The sequence below is a fragment of the Quercus lobata genome, chromosome 2 (assembly GCF_001633185.2).
Source record: "Quercus lobata isolate SW786 chromosome 2, ValleyOak3.0 Primary Assembly, whole genome shotgun sequence".
NCBI classification, from domain to species: Eukaryota; Viridiplantae; Streptophyta; class Magnoliopsida; order Fagales; family Fagaceae; genus Quercus; species Quercus lobata.
In genome coordinates this window covers 90,988,609-91,000,140 of record NC_044905.1, presented here as the reverse complement: position 1 = coordinate 91,000,140, position 11,532 = coordinate 90,988,609, and the positions used below count along the sequence as shown (strand labels likewise).

The 11,532-nt window shown below is 39.5% G+C and overlaps 1 protein-coding gene across 1 annotated transcript; it reads left to right on the top strand.

Annotated features, from left to right (window-relative positions):
* The first annotated feature begins 9,707 nt into the window (after positions 1-9,707).
* On the top strand, positions 9,708-11,263 carry LOC115957439. The gene is made up of 4 exons (XM_031075680.1): positions 9,708-9,797; positions 9,916-10,161; positions 10,268-10,408; positions 10,712-11,263. Exons 1-4 carry the CDS (start codon positions 9,795-9,797, stop codon positions 11,054-11,056), a joined length of 735 nt encoding a protein of 244 aa, XP_030931540.1. The 5' UTR covers positions 9,708-9,794; the 3' UTR covers positions 11,057-11,263.
* The last annotated feature ends 269 nt before the right edge of the window (positions 11,264-11,532 follow it).

Below are 11,532 nucleotides of genomic sequence, written 5' to 3'. Positions count from 1 at the left end.
TCGCTTTCACTTGATCAAGATATCTCTTCAGCCTTTCCCCCTTACATTCATACTCTCCGTTTACTTGATTGGTCACGACCTGAGAGTCGCAATGAACGGCTACACTTTCCGCTCCGGCGGCTTTGGCCAGGTCGAGTCCTGCCGCCACTGCTTCGTACTCTGCTTCATTGTTGGTAATGGGAAAGTCGAGACGGACCATACATTCGATCTTGTCTCCTTCTGGTGATAGCAACACTATGCCGGCCCCTCCAATTCGCCGATTGGAGGACCCGTCGGTGTAGATGCTCCATTTGGGGGGTTCTCCTGCCCCCTTGTCCTCGTCTCGCGTAAACTCTGCTATGAAGTCGGCTACAGCTTGTCCTTTGATGGCTACACGCGGACGGTACTTGATATCAAACTCACTCAATTCTATTGCCCACAACGTCAGTCGACCCGCGGCTTCGGGATTGCTCAGTGCCCTTCGCAAGGGCTTGTCGGTCATTACGTTCACGGTATGGGCTTGAAAGTAAGGTTTCAGCTTGCGAGCCGCCGTTATCAATGCGAAAGCGAGTTTTTCCATAGGTTGGTATCTTTCTTCGGCGCCGCGGAGCGCCCTGCTGGCGTAGTATACCGGTTTCTGTGTATTATCCTCTTCTCTAATTAAAGCAGCGCTGACGGCTACAGAGGAGACAGCCAGGTAGAGGAAAAGTTCTTCGCCAGGTTGCGAGGGACTCAATAGGGGTGGTGAGGATAGGTATGCCTTTAGTTCCTCGAACGCTCGCTGACATTCGTCCGTCCACTCGAATGATTTCTTTAGTGTGCGGAAAAAGGGCAGGCACTTGTCCGTGGCTCTCGACACGAATCTATTTAACGCCGCTATCTTGCCGTTAAGGCTTTGTATCTCCTTCACATTTCGCGGGGGTGCCATTTCTAGTATGGCTCGGATTTTGTCCGGGTTAGCCTCAATCCCTCTCTGGGATACCATGAAGCCTAGGAATTTGCCTGCCGTTACGCCGAATGCGCATTTTCCCGGATTGAGTTTCATGTTGTAGGATCGTAGCGTACCGAACGTCTCCTTAAGATCTTCGAGGTGGGCTTCCTCCTTCCGGCTCTTCACCAGCATGTCGTCGACATAGACTTGAACATTCCTCCCGATCTGCTGCGCGAACATCTTGTTCATCAGCCTTTGGTATGTTGCCCCCGCATTCTTCAGGCCGAATGGCATTACTTTGTAGCAGAATAGTCCTTGGCTGGTTACGAACGAAGTCTTTTCCTGATCGGCCTCGTGCATGCGGATCTGATTATAACCCGAGAAAGCGTCCATGAAGCTTAATAACTGGTGTTGAGCTGTCGAGTCTACTAGGACGTCGACTCTTGGAAGGGGATAGCTATCTTTAGGGCACGCTTTGTTAAGATCGGTGAAATCCACGCACATACGCCACTTGCCGCTCGCTTTCTTTACCATTACCACATTCGCCAGCCAATCGGGATAGTAGACTTCCCTGATGAAGCTTGCCTCTTGGAGTTTACGGACCTCCTCCGCTATGGCTTGGTCGCGTTCCGTCGCGAACACTCTCTTCTTTTGTCGGACGGGTGGAAATGAGGGTAGTACATTCAATTTGTGTACCATGACGGAGGGATCGATTCCCGGCATATCGTCATGACTCCAGGCGAACACATCTTTATTGCTCCTCAGAAAAGCTACGAGCTCTTGACGGATTTCTGGTTTGGCAAGCGTTCCGATCTTGGTAGTTCTGTCCGGATTGGAACTGTCAAGAGTTATCTCCTCCAACTTCTCTGTTGGTTCCGCCACCGTTCGGTGCTCTTCTATGTTCAAGGCCTGGATTTGGTCTTGCATCTCCATCATAGCGACGTAGCATTCTCGTGCGGCAACTTGGCTTCCGCGTAGCTCTCCTATCCCATACTCCGTTGGGAACCTGACCATTAGGGCGTAAGTTGATGTTGACGCCTTCCACGAGTTGAGCGTAGGTCGTCCAAGAATAGCATTGTAGGCGGACGAGCAATCGACCACCAAGAATGTCACGTTCCTGGTGATTTGTTGGGGGTAATCTCCTACCGTCACCCGTAACGTTACCGAGCCCAGAGGGAATACCTTACTTCCTCCAAAACCAACGAGTGGGGCGTCTGTCGGTATTAGCAGGTCCCTGTCAATCCTCATCTGCTGGAATGCCGGATAGTACAGTATGTCGGCCGAGCTGCCGTTGTCGACCAACACTCGGTGTACGTTGTAGTCTCCTGTCCGCACGCTGACGACGAGGGCATCGTCGTGTGGATGGTGTAGGCGCCGTGCATCCTCTTCCGTGAATCCAACAATAGGTTCTTCTCCGTTTGCTATCCTTGGCACTCTGCTCGTCAACTGGACATTCTGTACCGTCCGAAGGTATGTTTTGCGAGCCTTCTTTGACGATCCGGCCGCAGCAGTCCCTCCGACTATCATTCTTATATCTCCAATTGGGGGTCTTGGTCGCTCGTTTTCTCGGCGGAGGTGTTGTTCTTTTGGGGGTTGATCCGTTCTCCCCTTGTTGACGAACTTCTGTAGCTTCCCTTGTCGGATAAGTGCTTCGATTTGCTGCTTCAAGTCGTAGCAATCGGCCGTGTCGTGGCCGTGGTCACGATGAAAGCGGCAATATTTGTCTCTAGACCTTTTGCTGGGGTCACTCTTCAGCTTTCCTGGGAACGTCAAGGACCCTTCGTCCTTAATCTGCATTAGGACTTGGTCAATCGGCGCGTTCAGAGGAGTGAAACTCGCGAACCTTCCGCCCTCGGGTTTTGGACGTCTGTCCTCCCTCCGGTCTCCCATCCTTCCTTTCTTCCGTCCCTGGTCTTGTCGAGAATCCTCCTGTCGGTCTCTTTTCTTGGGCCTATCTTCTCTCGATAATAGTGCGTCTTCAGCGTTCATATATTTGGTGGCCCTGTAAAGGACCTCCGACATGGTCTTGGGGTCGTTTTTGTATAAGGAGAACAAAAACTTACCCCCCTTCAGCCCGTTTGTGAATGCTGCTACCAATATCTTGTCGTCGGCTTCGTCGATCGAAAGTGCTTCTTTGTTGAAGCGTGATATGTAGGCCCTTAACGTCTCCTCTTCCCGTTGCTTGATATTCATTAAACAAGCCGTGGATTTCTTATACCGATGTCCTCCGATGAAATGCGTAGTAAATTGAGCGCTCAGCTCCTTGAAGGTGTTGATGGAGTTGGGCGCTATCCGGCTGAACCAAATCCTCGCTGCGCCCTTCAGAGTTGTTGGAAAGGCCCTGCACATAATCGCGTCTGCCACTCCCTGAAGGTGCATCAGGGTCTTGAAGGTCTCTAGGTGGTCTAGAGGGTCCTTGACTCCGTCGTAACTATCCATACTTGGCATACGGAACTTATTTGGCAGGGGGAAGGAGTTGACGGCTGCCGTGAATGGCGAGTCAGTCCGGTTGACAAGGTCGTCAAGATCACTTGACACTCGCCCCTTGAGAGCGCTCATCATCACATCCATCTGCTCCTTCATCGCCTGCATCTCCGCGATGATGGAATGTGGACCAGTGTCCGTCGGGGAAGGGTTGCTTACGTCCCGTCTTACTGGTCTGCTCGGGGCGTTACTCCCCTGTGGTCCGTCCTGATTTCCCCTTTCGGCGCTGTTCCCCTCTTGATCCGCTCCCTGGTTATTGACCGCGGCATTCTTTTGGTTCAGCTGCTCTTGTAGGTCGTGGTTTTGCTTGGTGAGGCGCTCCACGGCCGCTGCGAGCGTCCTGACCTGTTTCTCAAGTGCAGTCGTAGGGGCTTCTTCTTGAACGTCATGTGTGGTTGCCATCGAGCGCGTGAGTACCATGTAACTCTTTTGTCTAGGAAGCGATGAAGTGCCACACGTTCGCTCCCCACAGACGGCGCCAACTGATGATGTTAGTTATCTGTCACCAATGGGTCACACCGTACTCGCGACTCTGAGCGAACCTGCACAGCAAAAACGATCGAGAGAAAACCTTTAGAGAGCACCGGTGTGGGGCCGGCCTAAAACTCTCCGACGGTCAAGTCAGAATTCGTCCCTTGAGTTATTTTGAGGCGTTAGAGAGGGTCAAATCATCTTACCTCGATTTGCGAGAATGTCGGCCCTTTTATAGTGGTGGAGAGAGGGCTCTTTACCTCTAGATCTTTCCAATGTGGGACTGTAGTGGTGGGGAGTAGGCTTCTCTTCTAGATTTCCAGATCTTTCCAATGTGGGACTCTGATACCAATTTTCCAAAACGTAGTGGGCCAGGATTTCCCCTTCTGGATCTTAGGGCTTTTATAGGCGATAGAGATTCCGGATCATGGGCCCCTACCGAGTCTGTCGGCGATGGGCTTTCACAGCGCGTGGGACCATCTTTACACAACTCCAACAGCCCTGATCCGTCAGGCCCATTAAGGTAGGCCCAACAGGCTATATTTTATCATCTTCACCTTCCATTAATGGCATCACCATAAATGGGTATAGATATTTGTTTGAATTGAAATGTTTTTATAGTGTAAAGTTTAATTAATTTGAAATTTCTGAAAATAATTCGTTTAATTTGGAACCATGCATCCCTAAATTGGAGTTTTAAAATATAATTTTTTTGGAAGAAGAATATTGAATTTTCATAAAATGGTGAACTATATTAAGATTATCAGAATTTTATGAATGTAAGATTTTTAAATATTTAGATGGAAAGTATTATTTAATTTATTTCTAGTCCATTCCCCAGATCATTTTCTTAGGATAGAGCTTTTCTTTACCTTCCATTAAGACTTCGTTCAAATAATGCATATATAGAATTAATCCAAATTCTTTGATTTCAAGTTCTCATATGATCAAAATACAAGAATTTTAGTATTAACATAGACATAGGGATTAATATTTGCGTACACAGTTCAAATCCTTTGCTTAAGCTTGCACATATATAATATAATCTTAAGGAGATGGTATCACATGGGAGAAGAGTAGGAAAGAGAAACATTCCTGCTCTACTTATTAATCGAGAATAGAGCTTCAACTTAACTAAATTTTAAAGAGTAAATTCAAAAGGATCATGCTAATGAGTGCCCTTAGGGCACTTGTTAACCACCCATTTTAGGAAAGTTTTGAAATTACTTTTATGGGAAATGAAAAAAACTGTCAAAACATTAATTGTTTTTTTTTCTTTTCCCATAAAAAGCTTCAACTTATTGCATGTTTTTTTACTAACACCCACCTCGCGCACATATCCACGCATGGATTTCACTAGCTTAAACATATTAATTAATGGTTCTAAAACCTGGCATGCACTAATCATTTTGAAATTTTAGATTCCAATATCCAAACTCATCGTTCTTTAAGTTCATATATCTAGACTCATATTACAAGAGTCTTGTAAGTTGTAATTCAATTGGAATATTTTCGTGTTTCCAATAGAAACATGCAAGGTTTAACTCTCCCCTCTGTTAAATATCGAAATATATATATATATATATATATATATATATATATTAGAGTAGTGATAAACTCTTTCCCCTGATTCTTTTTAGATACGAATCCAAACTCGCCATCCTCAAAGTTCATATATCTAGACCCATATGTCAAGAGTCTTGTAAGTTGTAGCTTGACTGTAATATTTTAGTGTTTTTAACAGAAACATGCAAGGTTTAACTCTCCCCTACCAACTATCGAATTATATATAAATATATATATATATATATATATATTTATATATTTCTAGACCCACGTGGAGCTGATATTTCTAGAGAAGATGGACTAGTCATTAGAGTAGTGATAAACTCTCTCCCCTAATTTTTGGTGGAACAATTTTACTAAAAGCTGTGCTTTGTACTGTGATGAGGCACGCCATGATTGATGACCGCCAGAACTGTAGGTGCATAATTGAATGGTAGAGAATAAGAGGGTAGAATGGTAATGATACAAGTAAATAATTTCTTGACAATGCAAACCCCAAAGTTAACTCTTGGTTGGAGCATAGAGGCTCATGAAGCGAGGCCATCCTCAAACTTAGCACTAAAGCCCTTAATTTATTAGGTCATTTTTATTTTCCTTAATTACTATAGTGCTTAGTGAGTTGTTTTTGTTTGTCAAATGTTTGTGACAAAACCACATTATTATTTAGGCACAGTGTCTCCATTAGTGGAGTGGTTGGTCTTGGTTGTATATGTTGCCATGTTTGATTCCCCAAAAACCGGGTTTCTTTCTTCTTGTACATGTCTTGTTCATAACTTTTCCTATATATCTTGTTATTGTTAGGCGATGCCGGCACTAGTGACTCTGATTTCTGACCTGATACAAGGCATTTGAATAGCACATAATGGCTTTGGTTAATTTGCATATCTTGTTGAATGTGTTTGGTTGTCCAGAAAATGGAGGATATATAACAAAAGAACATCAAAATTTTGAATATTTTGATCAATTTAGGTTTGGATGATGTTAGGACAACTAACCCATCCACATAGCATGTCAATGAACTATATGGGCCAATTGATCGAGCCCCGCAAATGAAAGGACATGAAGTTAAAAAATAGTTTCTAGGGACACTCAACCTATGAGCTGGATTGAAGATAAAAATTGCATTCGAAAAAAAAAAAAAAAACTCAAGAGTAGAACATTATAAGGCATATATATTAGCACTGACACAATGGACACATGAGGTGGAGTGCCCTAGGGCCCAAGGTCCTTTTTTTTGTAGGCCTAAACAAGAAAAAATTAATGGAAAATTTTCAAATTTTTTCACTTCCACTATTTTAGAGCAATCAAATGGGAAGTTTAGAAGAAAACATTATTTCATATGTTTAATTTATTGCAATTTATTCTCACATAAAAATAGGGTAATTATACAATATTCCCGGAATATCATAAATATATATTCCTCCCTCTCACGTAATTGTGAGTCCTAATAATTAAATTTATGGTAGGATCCATAATTTATGTAAGAGAAGAGAGTACGTGTTTATGGTACTCTCAAAGTATACAATAATTTTCCATAAAAATAAACTTTATGTGCAAGACTCATAAATGTACGACCTACTCATATTTAAGAAAAAGCAAGACTTAAGTACAGTACTTAAGTGTTGTTCCTTAAGTTCTCCTTTTAAAGTTCTGCCATGTGAATTTTTTCTCATGGAATGAAAGAATATTTTTTAGTTAAGTAGCCACATAACTGAATCTTAAGATGAGAATCTAAAAAACAGTACTGTACCTAAATTTTATCCATTAAGAAAATAGTGTAATATACAGTGTGATCTTAATAATTTCATTGTTTAAGATGTGGTAAATAAAAGATAGAAGATATAAAGAAACACTAGCTCCTGTAAATGATGCCAAATAATGAATTAGATATGAAGAGGACCATATCCAGGAAGACGAAGTTGACACGGATCCGGCTACTTTCTTTGGTCCCCTTACACACACACACACACAGCTGAGCAAGAAACAGTCAGGCTCGTTACGGTACGGTGTTAGCTGTGAACTCATAAAACAAATCTATGGGATCCAACGGTTTACACTGTTTGAATCAAGGTCATATCAGCAGGCAGTAAATTTTGGCAACTCTTCTAGGTAGAAAATCATTGAGGTATTTAATAACTTGTTGTCACTTCATGGATTGCCAGAGTAAATTAAGTAAATTCTTTAATTATCTATATATCTTGGATTCTAAATGGTGCTATGGAATCATTTGGGTATTTACCTACTTATTTCCATGCTAACATGATTAGAATTTCACAGTTTTGGTAGGTTAAACTCAGTATATGTGTTACAATCTTACTCTTTAATATTTTTTCCGTCTCAATTTGTTTATCCTCTATTCCATTTTAAGATGTCCCAAAATATTATTTTATTTCTAAAAATAAAAGTTATTAATTTACTAATATTCCTATTATATTCCTACTTTATTTTGAATCGAAAACTAACAAATATTTTAAAAAAATCAATTTAATTGGGGCACACTTTTAGTTGCCTCATTAAGAATAACTCTTTAAAAAAAAAAAAAAAAAAAAAAAAAAAAAAAAAAAAAAAACTAAGAAATTTATTTAAAAGTTGTTTTGTAAACTTATACATTTTTATAAAGCAAATAAGATAATAAATGATGTTTCCTTAAAAAGTTTGACTTTTCAAACAGAACAAACAAATTGAAATGGAATAAGTAATATTATTCTCTATGCTGCACCAATAATATTAGCTGTGAATTCATAAAACAAATCTATGGGATCCAACGGTTTACACAGTTTGAATCAAGGTCATATCAGTAGGCAGTAAATTTTGGCAACTCTTCAAGGTAGAAAATCATTGAGGTATTTAATAACTTGTTGTCACTTCATGGATTGCCAGAGTAAATTAAGTAAATTCTTTAATTATCTATATCTCTTGGATTCTAAATGGTGCTATGGAATCATTTGGGTATTTACCTACTTATTTCCATGATAACATGATTAGAATTTCACAGTTTTGGTAGGTTAAACTCATTATATGTGTTACAATCTTACATAGAGAATTATTCTCTATGCTCCACCAATTGCTATCTCATACCTAAGGTATGTGAAAGTCCTTTATATTTGTTATAACTTTTTTACGTGCTCTGCTCTATTAGGAATGTTACATTTTATATTCTATTAATTATAATACGTTATATTATGTGTTTTTGAACTTTGGTTACTATTTTTTTTTCTTTTGAGAATCAACTTTGGTTACTTAAGAGAGAGATAAAAACATAAATGGTAGGTTGTGATTAATAAAACATAAAATATCGCACATATATTGACAGTGAGGAATCTAAGGATTTTGATTGCTATTTCCAATTCTTTTTTTTAAATTAAAAAAAAAAAAAAACGCCCCTCTTGCGCTGAGCTCTAGCTTCTTTTCTCTGAGGTCTGATACACAATTAATATAGTAGAAATAATATACTGAAAAAGTAGAGAAGAATTAATTAAGAGAGGAGCAGAAAGAAAATATCTAGCAAAAAAACTAATTTCATAGAAAAGATTAATTCTTTTAAGTAAAGACCCTTTTTGCTTTTCGTACGTAGTGTTTTATTAACCGACTTGGCCGACTTAATAACAAGGAAGTGATAAAGTAGCTTGAGTCTATCTCCACACTTTTGGATCAAACTCAAGCAGGAGTCTTTAACTCAAAAATGTAAACGACAATCAAGTGGACTGTAATTATGTTGCACAAACCGACCAATGTATGTGATAGTACTAGTCTCTTAAAGTTAAATGAAAATTTAAAAAAAAAAAAAAATCGTGAGTCGAACTAGGGTTTCTATTATTGTAACTAATATTATTACAATTAAAAATTATATTAAAAAAATCAGCATATTATTATTATTTTTTTCTTTATTTCAAAGTCCAAGTGCAAGTGGGAAGCTCCAGCAACCAATTTCGCCAATCAAGAGAATAGAATCAAAGAAAAAATGGTTAAAAAAAATTTGCAATGGCAGCTCCTTCAAGAAGAGTTTTAGTTAGTTTAGCATCAGAGCTCTTTAGCCAAGAAGATGAGAGAAAAAAAAATAATTAAAAAAAAGGGTTCTAGACAATGGGAGACACGGAAACAGCGCCCACGTTCCCCTCATATCTTACTTCCTTTCTTTATTGCTTTCTCTCTCTCTCATATGACAAGGCCCACCTTATTGACAAATTGTTGTTTAGCTCTTCAGGAATAAATATATACCCTTTCCTTTCTTGTGAAACTCCATAAATTGTTTTATCTCCATGCCCTAGTCTCTCTCTCTCTCTCTCTCTTTCTCTCTTCTGTTTACACCACTACCTTGATAACAGCTCAAAGGGAGCTCTATCTTTGAAGTGTTTATGTGATCATGGTGTGTTTCTCTCTCTCTCTCTCTGTCTCTCTCTCTCTGTAGCAAAGTTCTAATTGACTTTTTTTTTTTTGGTTCATATATTTATTTATTGGGTTTTTGTTACAATTCATGTGTTTAGGGAATTCAGAAGCCTGCATGGTTGGAAGCCCTCTACACACAAAAATTCTTTGCTGGGTGCTCCTATCATGAAACAGCAAAGAAGAATGAGAAAAACATTTTCTGTTTGGATTGTTGTACAAGTATTTGCCCCCACTGTTTGCCTTCACATCGATTCCACAGGCTTCTTCAGATTCGTCGATATGTATATCATGATGTTGTTCGGCTTGAAGATCTTCAGAAGCTCATAGACTGCTCTAATGTTCAGGTAATTAGTACACAAAATAAGGTTAATTTTCTCTAGCTACTGTTACGTTTCAAGCATAATTTAATTATTTTATATAGTTTTGCTGAATTAAATGAAACTCCAATAGGGTTATACAATCAATGGTGCCAAAGTGGTGTTTATCAAGAAGAGACCTCAAAACAGGCAATTCAAGGGTGCTGGAAACTATTGCACTTCCTGTGACAGAAGCCTCCAAGAACCATTTTTTCATTGCTCTCTAGGGTGCAAGGTAAATTGTGATGATTATGTTTACCATATAATTTTCTTTTCAAGCTAAACTTTAAACTAATTTTCATGATTACTGAGACAAATACCAAATGTTATAAGTCATCACAATTCCAATATATCAACACAGATGCTCATTTTATGTAGCAATGAAAACCCTTTAGAATGCAATTCAATTGGTCCGTAGAAAAATAAATTGCGATTGAATCATGCACATGACGTGCAATTTTGTACTAATTAAGAAGCATCAAATTATAAAATTTATATATAGTTTAATTGGTGACAATATTGAATGTGAATTGTGTAGGTTGATTTTGTGCTGAAGCACTATAAGGACCTTTCTCCATTCCTAAAGGCTTGCAACACTTTACAACTAAGTCCTGACTTCTTAATGCCACAAGACATGGGAGACGACGAGATGACGAATGAGACACCTCATTCTACAATTGTGGACTGTGATGAGCCAATGAGCTCGTCCTCAGGCTCATCAGGGTCTGAGAACATGAGTGTGGCATGCACTCAGATTGTCCGAAAGAAGAGAAGTGGGCTATATGTGTGTGCAAGATCAGCTAATAGGGTTTCTAATAATGAAGACATGGCTACAAGCATGAGTAGAAGAAAGGGCATCCCTCATAGATCTCCTATGTGTTAATTAGCAACAAAACACTGCTATTAGCCTATTACTACTACTACTACTACAATTTTAATTTTGATAATTTGACTGAATCCTACAAATGCTTATTGTCTCTCTCTTTCTCTCTCTCTCTCTCTCTCTCTCTGAAAATTAAAGTTTTAAGTTAATTTTATAACTTGGTCGGGGTGTTTTGTCTTAATGGCATCACGTGATTCCCAATTCCAAGTTATGGTTTGTACATTTTTCTAAGGTTTTCTTCATATCATATGATGATTATTATTATTATTATTATTTACAACATTATTAATTCAAATCATGAATTAGAGTGTCTTCCAGCACCATATAGGCAGATGCTTCTAAACCTACCAGATTTATTTGCACATATTTATAGCTGGTAGTCTATGATAGTGCAAGGCATTTTGTACACTTAAGCATACGAATACCTATAGGGGCACACGTGAATTCCCTGCGTGTGCTTGGCAAATTGATCATTA